The sequence below is a fragment of the Callorhinchus milii genome, unplaced genomic scaffold (assembly GCF_018977255.1).
Source record: "Callorhinchus milii isolate IMCB2004 unplaced genomic scaffold, IMCB_Cmil_1.0 Scaffold4, whole genome shotgun sequence".
Lineage (NCBI taxonomy): Eukaryota > Metazoa > Chordata > Chondrichthyes > Chimaeriformes > Callorhinchidae > Callorhinchus > Callorhinchus milii.
In genome coordinates, this window is record NW_024704745.1 from 21250167 (window position 1) to 21275065 (window position 24899).

At 44.0% G+C, this 24899-nt stretch overlaps 1 protein-coding gene across 2 annotated transcripts in view; it reads right to left on the reverse strand.

The window, feature by feature from the left end:
• The window catches only part of shroom2a (shroom family member 2a), a 126714-nt gene that overhangs the window by 62492 nt on the left and 39323 nt on the right, over positions 1-24899 (reverse strand). For both annotated transcript variants that reach the window (XM_042333859.1, XM_042333858.1), the window contains exon 2: positions 9048-9199. In XM_042333859.1, the coding sequence (XP_042189793.1) occupies positions 9048-9199 (152 nt within the window). The remainder of the gene's footprint in view (positions 1-9047; positions 9200-24899) is intronic.

Sequence of the window (24899 nt, forward strand, 5' to 3'; positions counted from 1 at the left end):
ATCCCCCAACCCACCATTGGTGGGCGGGCTTTCTGCTCCCACCCTCTGGAACTCCATCCCGCAGTCCCTCCGCCTCAACCTCCTCCCTTGCCTCCTTCAAGACTCGTCTCAAGACCCTCCTCTTCGACCGTGCCTTCAGTCACCCTCCTACCCACCCAGCTATCCACCCTCCTCAATCCCGACCCGCAGATCGGGTCTGAAACACTGATTGTCCAACGCCTTGGGAGATCTTCCCGACATAAAATGCGCTATACAAATGTAATTTTGTTGTTGTTGTTGTACCTGTAATTCCCTCTGTACACATGGGTTTACACTGTAGGTATTATCGAGGTCTGTGTGATATCATGGTCACCTCTGGGCACTCAGTACTGCTCAGAAGGGTCAGTTGATGGAAGCACCTTATAAAAGCACCATCGACATAGGAAAATGGAGGAGAGAAATAAATTAAGACAATTCATTCCTATTCCTTATAACTTGCCAGTCAGCTAATCACAAAGCATTAATGCCAGGGCATAGTGGCTGAAAGTGTACTCCTACAAAAGATGAGCCTGATAGCGAGAGGACTCAATTCTGAAATGCTCCGGGTGGAGAGGGTTCTGTAAATAGTGAGTGAATTTCTCCGATAAACTCATCTCCATGGCTGACATTTAAGGAAACATTAAGCAATGAATGGCGTTTGATTACAAAATAATATCCAAGCAGATTAATATCCAAAATAATATTCAAGCAGCGGGTATGAGTTTGCAGATGCTCCACTAGGCAAGTTGCGAGATCAGGTTTCACTCCTAGGTTTGATGGCTGCTCTGTTCTGGGTTAGCTTCTCCCTAAATTGAAACACGGGCATCTTTCTAAAGTCCTGGATACAAGGAGAGAAACTGGAAGAGGATAAGCCTCTTCCCAGCGGCTTTTAGAAGGCCGGTTTTACCCTAAATTATTGGGTACATGATTAAGACCGCAGGGCTCTCTACTTTCAAACGCTTAATACTGATTCCAACCTTGAACTGACATTGTTCTTGCTCTGTGTGTAACAACAGCAGCTCAGGAATGCCAAGTATTTGTGTACAGGTATTTGTGTACACATCTTCAGCTCATCCAAACAGCTGAACTGCCTCAACCCTTCCAAGGTCATTGGACACTATTCATTTTTCTAGTCTCTCCAGGTTACACTCTTCCCCCCCTAAACACACACCACCACCCACAGTGTTGGCTTGAGAGATCCACAGGCAGTCACTACCTCCCCTGAGTGGCTATAAACTCTGCTTCACATTTCCCTCTCTTTCCCAAATCCTTTCATATTCTTTCTCTTCAAACACTTCTTGTGGAATTCAGTTTCACTGTTCTAATTTTGTCTGCAGTGCTTCAAAAAAAATCTTTAAAAAGCAACATAAAACTGTGTTTTACTAAACTGACACCAGACCATACACAGGGGTTGCTGTAGAGCTCGTCTTTCAAATAACCTGACTGGGTGTCTCCTCAGAGCGTGACCAGTAATTCGTTATTGGTTATATAAATTTGGCACAACATAATCTATTTATAGGTTACAACGTAATAATCCCCACTAGTTGGGACTAACCCCAATGTAGATATGAAAACAATGCAGATCTCATCTCATCATGTGAAATACAATATACAGAATTAATCAAAACATTATAACTTCTACCACCAGGAGTGGCCATCGTACATACTATACTTCCACTCCCTTCCATCTGGTCTTGTGAGAGTGACAGCCCTCTTCTTTCTCTTATCCACACAATCCCTCTTTGTCTCTGACTGTGTGTGTGTCTGTCTGTCTCTATCTTGTCCTATAGCATGCCTGTATCAGATCACTGAATAAAACTAAACCTTGGTTTTAACATAACCTATTCACAATTAAAGATTTTCTGTGCTTTACTTCCAGGATTTCACTCTCGGTGAAGATAAACAAACATGCGGTTATCTGTCAAGTATATAGGTGTTGCACTGTGGTATAAATGTTCATATAGTGCAGACTCTATTCAGAAATCCTGCAATCAGATTGATCAGATGAATCTAAATGTAAAGAATAATACAGTAACTTTCATGAAAAGGTAGACCAATCAGATCCAATCAGTCCACCCATCCAACTTCCCAAAAGACTCCTTCATTATGCCTATCTCTGTTAATAACCCTGATTTTTTCCACTTTCTGGAAATTGTCTAGTTTCTTTTTGAACCCATTATAGTTTTACCATCTGCACTGGTACAATAGTTTATTCCACATGCCTATCACCCTTTTACTAAAACAAACAATATTCTGTTTGATTGTACTAAGAATAATGAACACAGGACAGTAAAATCAACATGATATCAGGTGACAGGACCCACCATAAAGAGAGGCTGCCTGTATCACTAGCTATACATTCAAACTCAATATTATAGAGAGCTTTGACTTGGTTAGTGTTTGGGTTGCTGCAAGTATGACCTCCCAAAAGCTGGAAAAAGTCTGAAGATTAATTTTTAAGGAAAAGTTTTTTTTACTGATTAAAGTTCGTCAAAATATCCAGGCATTTTTGGTGAAATCGCGGGAAAAAATGACCTTAAAAGTCCCCAATCCTATCTGAAGCTTTAGATTGACTGGGTTATTGTTGATGTGAAACCTGAGCCAAGCACCATTTCATCAGCCTCCAACAGGTTATAAAAGATCGAATCTATTCCACATTGAGACAGCAGCTCAGCCTGTATTCCATTAATGTTTAACAGTGCCCACAATTCGACCCCAGGGCTTTCAGAAAGAAGGTAGTCATCTGAGAAAGGAAACGTGCAAAGCCATAGCCATTAACCCTGCAAAGTTGCGAACAAACCAGCAATATCTCAGCTGCTGTATAAAGCATACACAAACAGAACATACACTGTGAATGTCTGCTGTAATGAATGTAACCAAAGATCAAAGCACTCACTGAAGCCTCTAACAAGCCACAACCTTTTTTACATTTTATTGATATGAAGTGATTAAGAGCAAGATATTTTTGAAGTGCCTTTTGTTAAGGCAGTGTATCATTCCAGTCAAAGGAAAGGTAGAAATAGCTGACTGGAACATCCCAAACCATAACAGATCTAAAACAAAATATAGGCCTGTCAGATTCAGGAATTGTTCCTCAACTGCTCACCTTTTTTAAATTTTAAAAATATTTTTCCTTTATTTGCCTTGCTATGTAGGTGCCACACATGAAATATGCCCATTTGATTTGGTACTAGGACGGAGTGGATGGATAAATATACAACAACAAGATTACATTTGTATAGCGCCTTTCATGTCGGGAGGATGTCCCATTTCAGACCCGAGCTGGGGTCAGGGGGGGAGAAGGGAGGGGAGGGGAAGGGGGTGGCCGATGGCATGGTCAAAGAGGAGAGTTCTGAGGCGGGACTTGAAGTAGGCTAAGGAGGGGGCGAAGCGGAGTGATTGGGGGATGGAATTCAGATGTTGGGGGCAGAGTGGCTGAAGGCTCTCCCGCCAATGGTGGGGCGGGTGGGTCGGGGGACGTGGAGCAGGCCAGAGCCGGTTGAGCGGAGGAAATGGGCGGGTTGGTAGGGAGTTAGGAGGTCGCAGAGGTAGGGTGGGCCAAGGCCATGGAGGGCTTCGTGTGTGAGGATCAGGATCTTGAACTGGATCCTCTGAAGGATAGGGAGCCAATGGAATCGGGTGAGAATGGGGCAAATGGGGTCACAGAGTTTGGTGCGGGAGAGGACACAGGCTGCAGGGCTCTGGATTACCTGCAGCCTGTGGAGGGAGGAGTTGGGAAGACCAAGCAGGGCATTTGCATAGTTGAGCCTGGAGGTGATGAAGGCATGAACAAGAGTTTCAGTGGCCTGAGGGGTGAGGTAGTGGCAGAGTCGGGTGATGTTACGGAGGTGACGGAAGACAAAGCGGGTCATGGCTTGAATGTGGGGGAGAAAAGACAGTTGAGGGTCGAACAAGACACCTGGGTTCCTGACTGGCTTGGTGAGTTGCAGTGTGCAACCATGGAGGTTGATGTTGCCAGAGCCTGAGGTGCTGAGGCACTGGCACGAGCCAATCAGGAGGGCCTCAGTCTTGTTCACATTCAACTGTAGGAAATTTACCCTCATCCAGGACTTGATGTCCAACAGGGAGTCTATCAGGACAGCAGTGGTCCTGGAGTTGAGGGTGGAGGCAGAAAGATAGAGTTGGGTGTCATCCGCATATAAACATATAAATATATGTATAAACACAGTCACAAATTAGTTGTGACTCAAACTAGTTCAATTGTATTGTTGTACAATCTTTGTAGATCTATTTAAATCTATGAATGATGAATAGAATGATAGAACGATGAGTTTCTGGAGTTACAATTCTACAACAACAACAAAAAATTACATTTGTTTGGCGCCTTTCTCTTCGGGAGGACGTCCCAAGGCACTGGACAGACAAAGTTACGGACCCGAGCTGGGGGTCGGGAAGGTGGAGGGCAGGGGGGGAAGCAGGGAGATTGAAAGTACGGTTGAAGAGGAGGTTCTTGAGACGTATCTTAAAGGTGGCAAGAGAGGGGACGAGGCGGAAGGACTGCGGGATGGAGTTCCAGAAGGTGGGGGCAGAGTGGTGGAAGGCCCACCTGCCAATAGTGGGGCAAGCGAGGCAGGCGACGTGAAGCGGGCTGGAACCCGCTGAGCGGAGGGAGCAAACAGGATCGTAGGGATTTAGGAGGTCGCAGAGGTAGGGGAGAGCTGATCCCAGGTGGTAGAACAAGCATCTCAACAACCAGGAAGAAAATATTTAACACAACTCTGAGAAGGATATTTCTTACACCTAATTTTGAAAGTCCACTTTTAATTACAAGTGTAACGCACATACCAGCACTCAGCACATTTCTTTGTTGCATCAAATCCACAAGTATCAATAATTCAGCACTATGGAAACTAAATAGATTGCATAGGGTGGCACAGTATGTTGGTGCTTTAAGCATATTTAATCCGCAGGAGCCCCAGGTTTTGTAATGCTTAGGCAGAACATTCCTGAGTTTTGCCACGCTGCTGGGGAGAGGTTTGTGCAATAAAAACTGGGCATTTCTTACAGAGAAGGTGAAAATGGAAACTGGGCAGTTTTGGCTTACTTCCTGGTAGTCAGGTAGCAACAGAACAAGTGCTGGAGCAGAGCCCCTTATCCACTCTTTTGCCCAACCCAGGAATATTACTCACCTAAGGTGGAATATTGTGGGGGAAAGGCACTAAAATAAAAGAACACATTTTTAAAAATTGCGTTTTTTGGTAGATACACTGACATTTTTTTTGGTCAGACAAAAAAAATCACCATGCTTAGAGGACTCTTCAAACTGTACGACTGAGTGTTGCACATATGTATGGTTTGCGAATATGTGTAGAATGTGCCTTTTCAACCCCATTGTGCAACATTCAACTTTAATTACATTGGATTTGTAAAAACAAATCCTACCAATGTGATATTCTGCTTCAACAGGATACATTTGCCACGTGATACCATGTCCGAAGTGTCAAGCAGGCAAAAGAACGTTTTGTTAAGCATTTAACCTTGTGCTCAAACAAATATTGTTGGATTACACCAGCACTGCACTGACCAAGGCTGAGAAAATATACCAGCAACAAAAGTGCTTTTAGTAACATGCCCTGGCAGAATGTTGAAGCTGAGTTCATAACAGTATTTAAAAGGGAAATGAATAAAAGTTGTTCAAAAATAATCTAAAAAATTGTGAGGGAATGGGTTTAGAATCAGATGGTGATGAAACTTGTAGCAGCACAGGCATTATGGGCTGAATGACCTCCTGTGCTGTAACTTTTCTAGGAACTAAAGATCATAGGAGGAGTCAAAGATCGTATAGGGACATAGGGTCGGTATTCCTTCTTAATAAATCTTCCATGTCTGAATCAAGCTACCGGCCCATCTCCAACCTCCCCTTTCTCTCCAAGGTCCTGGAAAGAGTTGTCGCCTCCCAACTGCGCTCTTTCCTTTCCACCCATTCACTTTTCGAACCCCTTCAGTCAGGTTTCCGTGCTGCCCATAGCACAGAAACTGCCCTGGTCAAGGTCACCAATGATATCCTGACCATCTGTGACCAGGGCTCCCTCTGCCTCCTCGTCCTCCTCGACCTATCGGCAGCATTCGATACGGTCGACCACGCTATCCTACTCCACCGCTTGTCCTCCCACCTCAACCTTCAAGGCACTGTCCTTGAGTGGTTTAGGTTGTACCTTTCTCACCGTCTTCACTTTGTCTCGACGAATGGCTTCTCCTCCACCCCCCGTACTGTCTCATGTGGTGTCCCTCAGGGCTCTGTCCTCGGTCCCCTCCTCTTCACCCTCTACATGCTCCCCCTTGGTGACATCATCCGCAGACATGGAGTTAACTTCCACATGTATGCGGATGACACCCAACTCTACCTTTCCTCCTCTACTCTCAACTCCACGACCACCGATGTCCTGACAGCTGCCTGTCCGACATCGAGTCCTGGACGAGAGACAACTTTCTTCAGCTCAACGTGCGAAAAACCGAGGCCCTCCTGATTGGCTCACGTCAGCGCCTCCGCACCTCAGGCGCCGACACCATCAGCATCCAAGGCTGCACTCTCCACCTCTCAAAGCCAGTCAGGAACCTCGGCGTTTTGTTCGACCCTGAGCTGTCCTTTCTCCCTCACATCCGCACCACAACTGGCACCGCCTTCCATCACCTCCGGAACATCGCCAAACTACGGCATTACCTCACCCCTCACGCTGCTGAAACCCTGGTTCACGCCTTTGTCACCTCAAGGCTGGACTATGGGAACTCTCTCCTCGCCGGCCTTCCCGCCACCTCCCTCCACAAGCTGCAGGTCATTCAGAACTCTGCAGCTCGTGTACTGTCCCGCACCAGGCTTCGGGACCACATCACTCCCACCCTCGCTCGCCTCCACTGGCTCCCCATCCCCCAGAGGATTGATTTCAAGATCCTCATCCTCACCTACAAGGCCATTCACGGCCTTGCTCCCTCCTACCTCTCCAACCTACTATCCCCCTACCTACCTGCCCGTACCCTCCGTTCCTCTGGCTCCGGTCTGCTCCACGTCCCCCGCCCCAACCGCCCTACCATCGGTGGTCGGGCCTTCAGCCTCTCAGCCCCAGGCTCTGGAACTCTATCCCCCAGTGCCTTCGCCTTGCTTCCTCCCTCTCCTCCTTCAAGGCCGGTCTCAAAACCTTTCTCTTTGACCGAGCCTTCAGCTCCCCTCTCGACTCTCTTCCCCCTCCTCGCTCCCTCCCTTCCCTCCCCTCACCCTGACCATTTCCCCCCTCCTCGCTCCCTCCCTTCCCTCCCCTCACCCTGACCATTTCCCCCCTGCTCCGGTCATGACCCAACTGTGCAGCGCCTTGGGACGTCCTCCTGACGTGAAAGGCGCTTTATAAATGGAATCTTGTTGTTGTTGTTGTTGTTGTTGTTGAATGGCTCAGTTTCAAAGCAGGCTTGGCAGAGCTTCAAGTATTCATTTGAAATAAGAACATTGTTGTGCAGATTGGAGTGTGGCTGCAGTAATGTCACCACGGGATGTATGGTTTCCTCACAGTAACACTTCATTTCATTTTGATAAATGGATACTCACAGGCATAGCACAGATTTATCTTGCTGGGACCACCCTAATCATTAGGGCTGTGGATCTGCATCTTTCAGTTTACCTTGGATTACTGCACACCAGCTAGACACATTTCCTCAAAGATAGTGTGGCATTTTGGAAACCACAATTACTACAACTCTACTGCGCTCCTCCCACCCCCACCCCTAAGAGACTAGGTTTTCACAATGATGGGCATTTTATTGACCTCCAAATGAGAGGTGAAGCGATTTGAACCCAAAACTTTTCAGTCATAATTTCCATATTCCACATGAATTCTGCTCTCCTATTAAAATACCTAATTTCTGGCATTTTCTATTGCTCCTCACTACTGAAAGCAAACACAGAAAGAAAAGAATACAAATGAGCCACTGTATTTTTCTCTGAACATGGAGAGGATTATAAAACGTAGTATAATTCCCAATATATTGCAGGCAAGTTAAATATAATAATAATCTTTGCATTTGATATAGTACTTTTCAGATCTTCTAGACATCTCAAAGCGCTTCACAGAATATATTGTAAAGTGAATTGACTGTGCATTTGTGGACGAAACGCGGCAGCCAATTGCTCACAGCAGTGTTCCACAAAAAGTCGTGGATTGAGTGACCAATTTATCATTGTTTTTTTTGAAAGATTATTATCCCCGGAACAGCGATCCGCCAATTCACTAACAACTGGGTTCCTACTTACTGCTAGGTAAACAAAGGCGTGTGGAGTAAGGAAACTTGACCAACATTTCGCCCTGCGAAAGTTTATAATTTAGATTCTTGCACAATTGTAGATATGAGATCATCACTAAATCTGTCCAGAGGAAGTCCGTAGGTTCCAGAAAAATAAACACAAGACAGCACAAAATTCCCTGAATAATTAAAAACAATGTAGTTAGACATCAATACAAGTCAACCATTTACCCTGCGGAATACAACATTGGCTCCTTTAAAGTGGTTGGTTGTTAAATTGCACGCACTTACCATTCTGTAGCCAATAAGTGACTTCATCACTGTGACTTCAAATCATTTTTGCAAATCTAAGAAGCCTTCAAACATTAAGAAATAATTTGAAATATAAAGCACCAATGCACCAGACTGGACTACTGGAGACCATTTATGACAAAACTGGCCCAGGGGAACTTTAGCTAACACTACTATACATGTAAATTGGACATGTAGGGGAAAAAAATGTTGCCCGTATTCAATGAATCCATTATTGAGAAAGGTCAACAAAGCATCAAATTACCATTGTTGTATAGGTGTATGATGGTAGATGTTATTAACAGAAGTTCTGTTACAACAGTGTTGTTATAATATGAGTTCCAGATTCAGGGATAAACTCAAATAAAAATCCAAACCCACGGTTTCCATGTGGGCCTCTGGCACACACAATCACACACCAACCTAGATCCCAGCTCAAGTGGATCCTCTGAAAAGATGAGTCATGGTCCTTTAGGCTTCCTGTGTCTTACCTTCTGACTATTATCTTTAAAACCTTGTGCGACCCTTTCACAAGGCAGATCGCCTCCTGCCTGTAGCCCGTCAGGATCACGTCATTGATGCTGATGATCTCATCTCCGACCTGGAGTTTGCCCACGGCCGCTGCCTTGCTTTCATCTTCAATCTGAAATGAAACCATGAAACGGTCAGACAGAGCAAGCAAGTTTTCCCAATTCACAAACAATTATTAGGTCAACTATGGATACACAGAACCAAGTGATAGGCAATACCCAACATTATGTTCAAATGGTAACCAATCATATTTGCCATAAATGGTGGCCAAATGTTGGTTCTAACCACATCTCGAAGATGTGATAAGGTGCTACATCAAATGCAAGGGTTATTATTATTACGATTGGTGTCTCAAGACTAAACGAGAGTACAGAAGTTATCCACTGTTGCATTGTTTTTTTCCAATGCATTTGTTTACTTGAAGTACTTTTAATTCAGCTTTAGCAGCTTAGCTTTTGCATCAATAATTGTCTTTGATGACAGTATGACAAAAACTCATGAAAATGATATGGTAAGCAGGATTTAGATAACCAGTGATAATTATTACATCACCTCATTTTTTTTCATTCCAACCAAGGTAAGAAAATGCATAACACTCTCTGACCATTTAGTTCCACAACCAAAGACAATTATTGGTATTTTCATCTCCCTCCTGCCTTGGGACCTAGGCTGGATCCCTCCACCTTCCAAATTCCCAACAATGAATATCTTAGCATTGCCCCTTCCAGGAAGCACAAACACAAACAGAATATCTGCCCATCGATGGGTCATTCAAAGCAGCAACTATATTAACAAATTAACTCTTTACTCACCCAACATTACATATTTCTTTAAATTTATAAACTTGTAACCTCATAGTTTGTTAAATGGTTGACTACTTGTATATAAAACATTGAGATTCATTCCATTACTTTCTTGTTTATCTAAGGATTACATGTACTGTTCATATCATATGTTTTGTATCAGGAGTGAAAGTTTAATAATAATTCCTGCATTAGATATAGTTCTTGATCACGTCATTGAAACATCTCAAGGCGATAAACAGGATTTTACTGTAAAGTTTAGTGACCGTGTATTTGTAGGCAAACAAATTAAACCTTATTTTTAAACAAGTACTGCGATAGTCTCCCAATCATTGTCATCTGGTAAAATCCCAGTACTATGTGCAAATTCAAAATCGATACATCGAGTACAGATTGATTGCCAGCCTGGCTCATTTGGTAACATACATACTGGATCAAAAGGTTATGGGATCAAGACCCACATTGGGATGTGAGTTTAGAATCAAGGCTAGCAGTCGATGCAGGCCTGAGGACCGCTGTAATGTCAGAGGTGTCATCTTTCAGACGTCATGTTAAACTGTGGTTTTGTTTGCCTGTTCAGGCGGCCGTTAAAGATCCCACTCTTTGAAAGGGGGAGGGTGTTTATTCCACTATCCTGGCCAACAATCCTCCAGAATAATTGGTCACTCACCTAATACCCGTTTGTAGGATTTTGCTAATGCAAATGGCTTGCCACATTTGTCTACAAATATAGTTACTATAATTCGCAATAATTAAAGTCCTATCCACTTAACTCAAAACTCTTTATGTCGACATGCCTCTTATATCAAAAAAAAAGGTGAAGTCCCAGTACCTTCTCCATACATTAATACTAAAAACTATTTTTTACGAAGTAAAACTAGTAAACTCTGGCACACTTATGTCACCAAAAATTTAGATCCCTAACAGTATTAAAGGCATTGTTTTATTACTAGTTATGTTGACAGTGTATTCCTAAATTACTATTTTTGTTACTTACATGACTATTTTTGTAAATAAGTTAATGACATTTTTGTAACAAAAAATATGTAAATAAATGGCTCAAGAATTTTAATTAAATGTATGATTTTTTAAAAACTAAATCAATGAAAATAAATGTAAATACATGGTACATAAATTCGAATCACCATTGTACGCTTTGACCGCTTATGTCAAAATATGCAGTCAATCTACTTTACAGTATAATCTGTGAAGCGCTTCGAGACATCTCAATGGGGTGATAAGGTGCTGTGTCAAATGCGAGGATTATTATCATTGCAATAAAATAAGTTTTACAAGAAATTGGTTTTATAAGAAAACGAGTGGGGAACTCCTTGCTAGAAAAAGCTGATTGAAAAATATAGTTGTCGAATCCGATTCCCATATATGCTATTTTCAGAAAGCAGAATCATTCAGGATTTACCATAAAAGGTTATGTTCTGGAATCAGTTGTAACTGGATCAGTATCAAATCAACTGATTCACATGAACTGTTGACTTTACAAACAAGTAAGTAATGGTAACAAACTGCACTAATTCCTATTTACATTTTAAGTTATTCAGTTATACTGTTATGGAAAATTTAAATTATTGCATCAGTCCTTGCCAACCAAAACATGTGGGAATCTACTCTCAAATAGAAAGTGCACCTTTTATTACAACAGTGGTGCCATTCTGTTATCAGTCATCATTCTCCCCAAACAAACCCTTTTTGGAGGGAATGATAGGTTGTAAAATTCACTTCAAAATATTCTTCTTTGAATTAGTTTTAGACCAGCAGCAGAACAACCAAGAGAAATGTTTCCTTATTAAGCGCCTTGCTGAAGCGAGCGTTCACTTAAAACGCAAACCTCCTGGGTTACCTGTGGTTACCAGAGGCACAGTGCGCTTTCAGCTTCCTGCGCAGACTGGCCAGCTACTGAAACGTACACAGCACGGGTCAGCCACAACTGCTCTTGTGAGTGTTTCTAGTGGTAGGAATACTCTGGAGATTGGCCACAACTTTGTATGCACTGTTTGTATGTGCAGGTAGCCAGCCAGTCCGCACAGAAAGCCAGAAGTCACATCAGTAGTGATCTGTTAATCCAGAAGCGGGACTGGAGGACATTTCTTTTGAAGATCTGTTATAATGCCTTGGCCTGATACTGGTTAGTGGATAGAGCGCTTGTATGCACAATTACTTATCCCATAAGAATTTTTGGAAATGAGATCCCATTAACATTAGTAGAAACACCTTCAAGGATCTTGGCCTCATTCTCTGTTCTAAATCAGCTCCAGGGCTTTGACTCATGCTTTTTATACTTCCGGCTTCAGTTGCAGAGTATATTGTGGAATAACTGGTGGAACGTGTTATAACATCGATGAACCCCAAAACACATGGTTGACTGCACTCTTTCTGATTTCCAAGGATGCAAGGATGAAAGGAACTGCTCCATAATCCAGTGGAATCCTGTAGCTCAGTGGTTAGAGCACTCGCCTCTCAAGCAAGAGACTTGGGTTCAATTCCCAGTAGGCGAAACCTTGGGCAACTTTCCTTACTCCACACGCCTAATAATAATCCCTCAAGAAAAAAAAAAAAATTGGTCGCTTCAATCCACGACTGTTTGTGGAACACTACAATTGGCTTGGCTACCGCAAATATACAGTCAATTCACTTTACAATATATTCTGTGAAGCACTTTGAGATGGCTAGAAGACATGAAAAGCGTTATATCAAATGCAAGGATTATTATTATTAGCATGACCATATATAGGCAAAAATACATTAGCAGTTTGCATTGGTAACCACTGGATTGGGATGAATGTCTTTGTCCATTGAGCCTCACACATCTCTAAATAAGGCAATCCCAAATAATTCAACTCCTTTCTAAGTATTTGGCATTCACAGTCGTTATAACTTACTATATTTATCACAGTTCCCTGTCCTAGAAATCATTGAAATTATAGGGCAAAAAAGGCCACAATTTGGCCCATTGAGCCAAGGCTGGTGCCAACTTTTTCACTGAATCTGACTACTCAAATCTCAACTGCCGGCTCGTTCCTCAGACATGTTTATATTCTTCCTCTTCTCTCTTCTAACTGTTATAATCTCTGCTTCAATACCAATCCATGTTCTAAGATCCAGGTCCGATCTTGGGACGTCCTCCCAACGCTATACAAATGTGATTTTGTTGTTATTGTTGTAAGAAACCTCAATGTGAAAGGTTTCTTCTAACCTCCCTCTTTACTCTCCCAGTAATTATCTGGTTTGGCGGCATTTGGTACTAAATTCTGGTATGTGGTATGGACTGATTGGACCAAAAGGCCTTTGTTCTGTGCTTCTGTCTATGTGTATGTAATAGGAGCCAATTCATTTGGAATATGATCAGAAACAGGTCAATGGGCCTTTACGAGACCATTTTGTAAACATTTTATAAAATATTTAACTAGCATTAACTAACATTCCTCAAAACACTTTGAGACGTCTTCCCGACGTGAAAGGCATGATACAAATGTAATTTGGTTTGTTTGTATAAATGTAAGTCTACTTATATTGTGCAAGGATTATTAAGTCCACTTTACATTGTATCTTGTGAAGTGCTTTGAGATGTCTCAATGATGTGGTAAGGTGCTATATCAAATGCATGGATTATTATTATGATTATTAATATTATTAAGTTGTGCATGAACCTGACCAACATGATCAGGTTCATAAAGAACAAATAAGGCTACATCCCTCCTAATCTCTTTGCTGCTGGAAAACTATTCCATCTTCAGCAAACAAATGGCCCTCCTTCTCTGTATATATGAACATGCTGTAGCTTTCCAGTTACTTCTGTATATATTAGTTAGTTCTGAAGGGATGTACATTTTCAAATGCCACCTAACCTATTGAAAATAACGTGTAGCTATGTTTTTCCACATTACGGGTTTTCTGTAAAAGGAAGTTTGGTGTTTGTTGCAAAAATAGCAGAAGATATCTTCATTATTTATAACTTACATTCCGTCCAACAGCACTCTCAGTTTTGAGAGTGGAAGTTTTCAAACAATAAAAGGGACAACAAACATAATTTAAATCACATGAGTGACTGAGTCACTGCTTTCAGCAATCTCACGCCTGTGAGATCCTTGACCTCCTAACTCCATGGTGTTCATTCACAGATAAAGGGAACAATATGGTGAGGCAAGCTGTTTATCTTGGAATGTTAGACCGTACCCTTAATCTGCTCTTTCCCACAATATCCAATCAAAGTTCCTGATCTCAAATCCAAGGTATTTGCGTGTAGCTACTTCAGACGAGAGAATAAGATGGGAGGCTATTGTAACACTCAGTATTGTGGTCATGTCATTGGTCTCGACCCACAGTGTGAAAACTCTGAAGCAACCCCATGGGGCTCCGTTCCCACTGATCCTGTCTCAACTCACAAATGTGCTGTCAATGACACTTATACAAAGTAAATAGGACGGTCTGCCTGACTAACACCAAGCCCAGGTGCAATGTGCAGCGTGCAGGGTGCATGGCAATGTCATTTACACAGCTTCTAGTACCTAAATGGGTACTGGTGACAGGGGAGGTTTGATATCATCAGACAATAGGAACATAGGAACAGGAGTAGGTCATTCAGCCCTTAGAGCCTGTTTCGCCAGTTAATTAGATCATGGCTGATCAACAACAACAACAAGATTACATTTGTATAGCGCCTTTCACATCGGGAGGATGTCCCAAGGCACTGGATATATCTATATCTTTACTAGAATTTCAAATCCAAGTTCCCACTTTCTCCCTGTATCCCTTAATACCCCGACCTACCAAAACTCATGCATTGTAACCTCATCCTCTCTACTACACAATGACACCCGTGTTCGCTACTGCAACACACAACGAACCAGATACAAAATAAAGTGAGCGGAGACCAGAAAATGGCATATTACCCTTCTCGTCCGTCACCCCCATTTCCGTGTGGACTTCATAACTGAATGCAAATGCATATGAAGTGTGACCTCGTGCACCCTGAGGTCACAATATACTGTGCCCACAACCATGTGAAGTGAAAGTGGGCAAAAATAGACAATAACAGAATGGACATGATGGGCTGACACATAGAACAACGTCCAGGACTCAGTGCTGCCATCGAGCTCCTCTTTTCTCCCACAGGTGAAATTGGCCACAAACAGCACACACAGAAACATGCTTCCAATGACAAACACTGTTCATTCTCTCGCATGCATTAACATACAACCACACATGCAAATTCTTACGGCTTCTTTTATTCCTCTCCCTCTCGGAACAATGGGAACAAGGGCAAAGCATTCAAATATATATCCCCTGCCAAGAACCCTTGGAGTTCATAGTTCCAACAGATTCACTTGAATGTTTTTTATTTGACTATTTGCAGCACTTTGATGCTCTGTGTGGCGTCACTTCTGGATGGGGGTGAATCCAACAACAACTTGCATTTATATAGCGCCCCTCACGCTGGGTAGTGTCCCAGCGCGCCTGATAGTGGTGGAGCACCAAACCGAGCCTGGGGGAGCGGGAGGTGACTGTAGGCACAGTCTAAAAGGAAGGTCTTCAGACGCGACCTGAAGATGGTAAAGGAAGGGTAAGGCAGAAGGATAGAGAAAGAGTGTTCCACAGTTTCGGGGTGTAGTGGCTCCAACCCCAGCCACCAATAGTGAAACGGAGGGTACGAGGGACAAGCAGAAGGCCGAAGCCAGTCGAGCAGAGGCAATAGGTAGTGGGTTGGGGGGTAAGCAGGTCGGAGAGTTAGGGAAATACAAGCGCATGAAGGGATTTGGTAATGAGTGAGGATCTTGAAATCAATCCGTTTGGCGATAGAGAGCCAGTGGAGCCTGGCTAGAAATTGTGTGATGGGGGTACGGAGCTTGGTGCAAGTTAGTAGGTGGGTGGCAGGGTTTTGGATCAGCTGGATCCTGTGCACGATGGAGCTGGGAATACCGGCGAAGAGGGCATATGAAAAGTCGAGTCGTAAGTTGACGAACGCATAGACGAATGTTTCGGCTGCATCTGGGAGTAAATAACCTGCATGTGGTCTCCAAACGGCGCTCCGATCCAACCCGGGGATCGAGGCCCACCTACCCAAGCCGTGAGGAGTCATCGTGGGATTCGTGGCCGCGGTCATGGAGGCCATCGCTGACTCTCCTGGTCAACAGCCAACCGGAGTCTTCCCTGTCAGTCTCACCTGTCCCACCTCGCCCCCCACTTTCCGCCACCAACTGTCCCCTCCGCATCGGCCTACAAAACATCTGTTCCCTCTCCAACAAAACACTCACCATGCAAGACCTCATCGTCGATGAAAACATTCTCGCCCTCACTGAAACCTGGATCACTCCAGGCGACACCTTCCCCCGAAAGAGGCCACACTACCCGGCTACACCTACATCACACCCCATGGTGTTGTGGCTCTCATCTTCCGGTTCCCGCTCGGCCTATCCCTTTACTCCTCTGGAACTTTCCACTCCTTTGAGTAACTTACCCTTTATCACCCCTCCAACTTTTCCCTCAAAATTCTCCTTATCTACCGCCCCCACCAAGCTCTCCCCCATCTTCATCCCCGATATCGCCACCCTCCTATCTTCCCTCTCCCTTTGCTCTGAATGCCTCCTCATCCTTGGCGATTTCAACCTTCACTTCACCCCTTCCTGCTCTACCTCTGCTGACTTTTCCTCCCTTATCTCCTCCCTCAATCTCTCCTCTCCACATCCACTACGCCTCAGGCGCTGACAGCATCACCATCCATGGTTGCACACTCCACCTTGCTAAGCCAGTCCAGAACCTTGGGGTCTTGTTTGACCCTGAACTATTCTTTCTACCCCACATCTGCGCCATGACCCGCTCTGCCTTCCCCCACCTCCGCAACGTCGCCCGGCTCCGACAATGTCTCACACCGCAGGCCGCTGAAACCCTTATACACCCCTTCATTACATCGAGGCTCGACTATGCAAACTCACTGCTTGTCGGCCTCCCCAACTCCTCCCTCCACAGGCTGTAGATCATCCAGAACTCTGCAGCCCGTGTCCTCTCCCGCACTAGGCTTCACGACCTTATCACCCCCTCCTCGCCCAACTCCACTGGCTTTCCATCACACAGAGGATACAATTCAAGATCCTTGTCCTCAACTCCACAGTCTAGCTCCCCCTGCCTCTCCGACCTCCTAACCCCCTACCATGCTGTTCGCTCCCTCCGCTCAGCGGGCTCCGGCCTGCTTCATGACCCCTGCCTTGCTTGCCCCACTTCCACCACTCTGCAGTCCCTCTGTCTCGCCCCCTCCCTTACCACCTTCAAGACCCACCTCAAGACCCTCCTCTTCGACCCCTGCTTCCCCCACTGCCCTCCACCCTCCCCTATCCCGACCCTCAGCTCGGGTCCGTAACTCTGTCTGTCCAGCACCTTGGGACGTCCTCTCAACGTGAAAGGCACTATACAAATATAATATTGTTGTTGTAAAATGAAAACATGGCCCCCTTGAATCAAACAATATGGATTAATCCTCCATAACGTTGAAATGAATGGGAAGTAAAGCCAACATTATTACAGGCTAACATCATGGACAGCCTCTAGTCACTTCAGTATTCAGCAGTGTAAAATGATTGTGTGCCAGCTTTGCGGTTCCAATTGTACAACTGAACAGTGAAATTGCAAGGAAACATTCACGCTGAAGCCAAAGTCAACATACAAGTCTGCTATTTGTTTAATTGTATGTTGCCTCTGTTTGTGTTTCTGGTTGCAATGTAAAGCTGAACATCTTTCTCTGAGGGACAGACCACTGGAAAGAGTGCCCTAACTGCATGACCTTCGCAAGAAGGCCACGTTCTCTTCAGCAGATGTCTTCTCTTACAGGTAATACAGCAGAGCCATTGCAGTCTAAATAACAGGTTCTAAAATATCATGCCATGTATTGATTTCCAGATACAATAATTTATCACATTACTTTCATCCCTCGCTGAGTTTCTCTGACAATTCCTGTCGTCTCCTGAAGGTGATTTGACTCTTCATCCTTGTGTTTTGTTGGTACTTATCCAGAAATGTCCTACAATACTTTGTACAAATGAGTTTCATTTACGCCATGGCTAGGGGTATCGTAACCAAACCTTATCCTGTCTTCATCCTGCCCTCCACACATGTGCACCTCCTGTAACTATATTGAAAAACCTAATCTAGTCACTCGGCATTACCTCCCTGGCTGCTCACTCAGATGCAAACAGGTAGGTCACAATCTGGGCATTTTGCCTGACCTGAGTTTAACTCCATCTAGACCACTCTAAAGACCATCTTCTTCCACTTCTGGGGTATTGCCCACTTATCTCATTGCCCAGTGAGGCTGAATCCATTATCCATAACTTTGTATTTCAACAGTATATCTTTCCAATAATCTCCTCAGCAGTCTCCAGAAGCTTCAACTAATTCAGAAATCTGCAGCCCACGTTCTCTTACACAAAAGACTCTGCACCCTCATTACCCCCATAATTGCCAAACCTAGTTTATCAGTGGACTGAGTTTAAGATCACTGCTCTCATCTTTGAGTCTTTCCATTGCAATGACCCCTGTGATCCATTTGGAATAACATTGCAATTGCATGCCAAACTCTTGGTTAGTTTTGTGTCAAAGGCTTCAGCTCAATAAGCACTGCGGGGTGCTGGTGTCTGGACTGTTCACCTGTCAGAAAATGAACACACCTTCATACTGTTATGTGCAATTGGCTACCATATTTTGCCCACAAAGTACACAGTCAATCCACTTTACAGTATATCCCGTGAAGCTCTGAGACATCTCGATGATGTGAGAAGATGCTATATCAAATGCAAAGATTACTATTATTATTGTCAACATAAGTTATTGATTTAATCAGTCTCTAGCTCTCTACATTTAGGGTTGTCCCCAAACAGAAAGAAACACTTCAGTAAGGTTGAGGGTGACTGGTATGGTGACACCAGTGGAATTTACTCAGTCCTGTGTTAAATTAGAGGAGATGGGGACACTTCTAGAGGACATAAGAGAAACAAAGGTGGATAAAGGGTGCTGAAACTTCCCCACTCAGGTGAATGGAGGGAAAAAAGAACACTAAAGTAGGCTCATCTCTAGGATTAAACGTTTTGAAAGCCTGATGTTGATAGCATCACAGGATGAAGCACTAAGCTATTAAGTCCGGAAAGTTGCAGTTCTGAATCTCACTGGACATAGGGGTAGCTAATCTTCCCAGGATAGAGAGGGGATAGTTGCAGGTTCAGCCAGTTGGGGGGGGGTGGGTGAGGTTCTTCCCTGCATTAAGGAAAGAAAAATCATCTTGAATTCTCAATTATTGTCACTATCCAGAGATCCCTTCCAGGAGTGGTGTGTTTTTTGGGGGGGAAACTGGTGTCAAATAAAGACTGGATTGAGCGCCAGCAGTTGAATGGCCCGTCAACACTTACTGGCAACATTCAAAAGCATGAACATGCATAATAACAACTTGGGGGAGGTACCAGAGGAGACCCATTGAACTGCACAAGCATAAGGGAAAAGGGAGGCATCAGATGGAGAAGAGAAGAAACATTGGAGAATAATTAACAAAGAAAAACAAGTGGCAGCTCTGGAGCAGAGTTAATTGAGCAAGTTGCTCCTGTCTGCTCTCCCTCCTCTTTCTCTCTCTCCACCTTCACCCTCCACCCCACCCTCACCCCTAGGAGGTGACATCATGCTTTTTTTAATTTTGCACAATCACCATTGAGAATAATTGTAACACCACTATAATTCCACCATTCAGAGACTCGAGGTAGCAGAGGACTATTTGAGGCAGGCAGGCAGCTGAGATTGAATATGGCAGATATGGCCAAGTTGCCTTTTTGGGAACAAACCAGGGCTCAAACCTGGAACCAACCAGGCAGAGTAACACACTATGTGGCGAGATTACCTCTCCCCCACCCCCGCACATACACATACCCTCCAAGCTACCTGCCATGCTGTGCGCTCATCATTAAGAATGAACGCATACTTTCTAGAATATTCTGTCAGGACAGCGATTACGCATCTCAGCAACCTAAAGCCAGCATGGGTTCCTGTACCTGATCGGATATTTTGTGGACCATCAAACTTGAGAAAGATTCAAACAATCAGTTCCTTGATTGATTGATTTATGATTACTTCGGCTGTTTGGGTCTTATTTTGTTCTCTCCACCACTCAACAGACGAAAGTCAAGGGAATTCCCAGCAGCATTTCACTTCAAAAGTCAACATTCCGAGTGTTGATGCAGACCACATCCAGGACGTGGTTTCAGCCCCAGGACTCCAGGGGGAAATGTTTCCATTTATCCATAAGTTGATGGAAACCTCCGTTTTAAGGAATGCGGCTTTTGAAGGGGTAATCAGAGCCATGCAGGATATTCTGATAATTTACAGACAGCCACTAAAATTGATTCCACATTTGCCAACAGCATTCCTTTCACACAGGATCTGCAGCAAAGAATAACAATTCCTAAAGACTGCGGAAACAGGGTACTGCTGTTTCTTTGGAGACCTACCTGATCAGCCACAGTTGTTGGTAATAAATACAAAAAAGTCATGTCACCAATATAACAATATATTTTTATTCCTGACTGTAATCTATTTCATCCTCTGCCCCTCACTCCACGTTCTACGCAGGTAAAACATTGTTCCCAAGAGCAACAGAAGACCTCAGTCAACTCCAGTCTTACAATACAATACAAAATTAAATTTATATAGTGCCTTTTACATCAGGAGGATGTCCCAAGGTGCTGGACAGTCCCTTTTCCCGAGCTGGGGGTCAGGATTGGGGAGGATAGCAGGGTGACCGAAGGCATGGTTGAAGAGGAGGGTCTTCGAACAGGTCTTGAAGGAGGCAAGGGAGGGGGCGAGGCAGAGAGACTGTGAGATGGAGTTCCAGAGGGTGGGGGCAGAGAGGCTGAAGGCTTGCCCACCAATGGTGGGTCGGCATGGCGGGGGACATGAAGCAGGCTGGAGCCCTCTGAGCGGAGGAAGCGGGCAGGTTGGTAGGGGGTTAGGAGGTCGCAGAGGTAGGGGGGAGCAAAGCCATGGAGGGCTTTGAAGGTGAGGACCAGGATCTTGAACTGTATCCTCTGAGTGATGGGAAGCCAGTGAAGCCGGGTGAGGATGGGGGTGATAGGGTCGTGGAGCCTGATGCCGGAGAGGACACGGACTGCAGAGTGCTGGATGATCTGCAGCCTGTGGAGGGAGGATTTGGGGAGGCTGATAAGCAGTCTTCAACTACATCAACAACTTACATTTATATAGTGTCTCAGAGCACTTTACAAGGACGGGGTTGGATGCTGAGCAAGGAAAGGAGGAGGTGGCTATAGGTGTATGAGGAGATTTCGACCCATGGCACTATTCGAAAAGTGAAGGGAGTTTCTCTTGGTTTACTGGTCAACAAATCTCCTCAAATAAAATTAATCATTCACTTCATGTTTGTTTGCGGTACATTGCTGTGTGCGATCTGGCTGCCACCTTCACCTACAAAATGTCACTGAACTTTACAGGGTATCCTGTGAAGCACTTTGGGACAACCATGAAAGGCACAACACCAAATGTAAGGATTATTATTATTTTTCTTATTATTATTACCCCCAGACCGATCGCCTGAAGTCAAGAAGGTGTTGTGCAGGGAAATGGTAGCTATGAACCAATCTCCTATCCCAATATGGCACAGTGTATTACAGATATAAATGCTTGTCTTAAAATGATCCCCATCACCATGTAACCTTTACTGAAATACAATAATCTCATCGTGCTTCTCTTCATACAATGTATCGCCACGGAAACAGGGTCAGTCAACAGTCGTTCCAATCTAGTGCACGTGGCAAAGAATCAGGAATAGCTTTAGTAATTCACCTTTTTTGTTGAACATACCCGTAAATAAAATCCCAGTGACATGGTGTAGCGAACAGGCCCTTTAAAAAGTGTAAGGATCTTAACTTTCATTTAAAAAAAATTGCAGCAAATTTTCTCCATTTTCCCCATTTGCTCTTGAACGCATTTGACTTTTTTTTCCATAGAACTCAATTCCATTGGCATCGGTTGCTCCTGATCGTTTGCCAAGTGGACATTATTTATGTGTGAGCCTCAACAATCAGGCCTATTTTTATGCTGATAGTTACACTTAATGGAAAAATCCATTGTGAAGTTGTAGTCAAAGGGCTGCTATTTTTAGCTGAGCCTGATCTTGTCCGCATTTATAAGTCCATATATACGTACCCCCAGCAGGGAGTCATTGCATAGTGATCAGGAGAATGAACCAGGGACGGCATTCAAGTCAACTCCAGCACTGTAACCATCCAACTGAGTTCACCTAGCTGGCAATTCCGGTTTAGCAGAGTTTGTATTTAACAGGGCTTTTGCAATATACAGTATAGCATCAAGCTCCTAGTGCGTATCAGCTCTGCTAAAGTTCACCTGTTTGTCTGCATTATAAAGTAATAATAATCCTTACATTCACATAGATGCAAACCCCTAACTGTCCAGAGCCTTGGGACGTCCTCCCACCGTGAAAGGCGCTATACAAATATAATTTGTTATGGTTCATTTGAAATAGCGCCTTTCACGTCGGGAAGATGTCTCAAAGCACTTCACAGCACAAATGTATATTCTGTAGATAAGTGCATCATAAGTCTCGTTGTCAATGATGAGGTACAGTATTAACTCAAGACCTCTGCATTACTGGGATGTTTAAAACAAGGTAGTCCAAGGCCATTACAAAGCCAGCAACAAATAAAGATCAAACACAGGTCACCCTTTTACCTAGGAGTCTAACTGGGTCCGAATCTCCTCTTAAGGGCCCCAGACCAACATGTGAAGTAAGAAGTAGCCATCTGCTATTGACAGACTTACTCCAGTAACTGCTGAGCCAGCTTCTAATTGGCATAACACTCCAAGCAGATCAAATTTCAACCGAGCAGTGGTAGGGTTTGGAAACATTTATATCCTGAGAGAATGTCCACAAAAGAATAAGGCGAAAACCCAATTCATTCTGTACAATCCTCAGTGCAGCTGAAACAGCCACACACATAAATATGCGCTTTGTTTAGCCAGTCTTTCTCACAGGAAACCAAACAATTCTATTGCTTACAGTGTATCCATCTAAAGTCCTTTCTCCCCTCTCACCCAATGCACGTTCATGCACGAGCACACACACACACACACACACACCTGTGTGAGCCTGATAATTATATACAGTCAACCAATCTTATCCCATCTCAAGTTAATCTTGAAAAGGTTTAATACATATATTCTTCATTGATTTTAGGAATCGTTTATGGCATCAACAGAATCCAGCACGCTGCACCTTTATGCTGTCTCCAGGTCAGTGTAACTGAGAGCTGTAACAGGGCGATTATCCGCTCTGGTTATCGGAAGCAATAGCTTGGAAAATGCAACTGGTGGTGAGTGGGAATGTAAAGCTGCAGCTTGATAGCCACAGCATATCAGGGGCAGTGCACCATAACAGCCTTCATTTCCAAATCAGATTTTCATTTCTATTTAGCAAAATCGGTGACTAAAACATGCTGACAATAAATGGCTAAAAGTTCTGTGGTAAATGAATTGAGCAACTGAGAGACCAACATCAGCGTCCACAAAATTTACAGTCAATTCTCTTTATAGTATATTCTGTGAAGCACTTAAGAGACTTCTAGAAAACATGATAAGGTGTTATATCAAATGCAATGATTATTATAATTATTGTAAACCACCAGAGTGAAGGTGTTTCTGAATCTCGCCAACAGCCAATTCATTATCCTTTCATTATAGAGCATTTATTAAAAATATCCATCATTGTTTTTTGTAACCCTGATGTAGTGAGTGTGATTGAGCCAAGCACAAATGAGGCAACGAGAGTTGATAAGCCTCTCAAATGTCCATTACTGTGAAATATAAAATGAAATTCACCATCCAGTGTAAATACTGATTTAGCAGATTGTTAGTAGTTCAATCGTAGGAGCACTGCTAACAAAACATGTAAACACTTCCTACTCTGTTGAATTACCTTAACACTGCTCACACAACTGTTTGTGGGACACTGCTGTGCGCAATTGGCTGCCGCATTTTGCCCACCAAACACACATCTCTACACTTAACAACAACAACTTGCATTTATATAGCGCCCTTCACGCGGAGTAGGATCCCGGAGCGCTTCACACTGGCAGAGAATGACAATGAGCCAAGGGGAGAGGGAGGTGACCTTAAGCACGATCAAAAAGGAAGGTCTTTAGGCGGGATTTGAAGGTTGTGAGGGAGGAGACAAGGCCGAGGGATTGAGGGAGAGTTCCAGTGTTTCGGGGCACAGTGGCCGAGTGCAGGCAGCGAATGGTGGAGCAGGAGATAAGCAGGTTGGATAGGTAGTAAGGTGTGAGGGAATGAAGTGATTTGAAAACGAGTGAGAGGATCTGTTCAGTGATTGGGAGTCAGTGGAGCCTGGCAAGGACTGGTGTGATGGGGATATACATTACAGTATATTCTTTGAAGCTCTTTGAGAGGTCTTGAAGTCGTGATAAGGTGCTATATCAAATCCAAGAATTTCTGCTTTCAAAACTGGTCTGAAAACCTGTCCCTTTGACTATGCCTTCAGTTACCCCTTGCACCAACAACCCTGGTTGGAGTCCTGTAGCTCAGTGGTTAGAGCACTCGCTTTGCAAGCGAGAGACCCGAGTTCAATTCCCGGCAGGGCGAAACCTTGGGCAAGTTTCCTTACTCCACACAGAGCCTAATAATAATCCCTCCAAAAACAAAAACAATAATAAATTGATCATTTTCAATCTACGACTGTTTGTGGGATATTGCTGTGCGCAATTGGCTGCCGCGTTCGCCCACAAATATACAGTCAATTCACTTTACAGCGTGTTCTGTGAAGCGCTTTGGGACATCCTCCCGACGTGAAAAGCGCTATATCAAATGCAAGGATTATTATAACCCCACCCCCAACTTGAGGGAACTTCCGACAATGCGGCAACATCCCAGACACTGCACTGGAGCTTCAGCATTGATTGTATGGGTTATAAGTCTCAC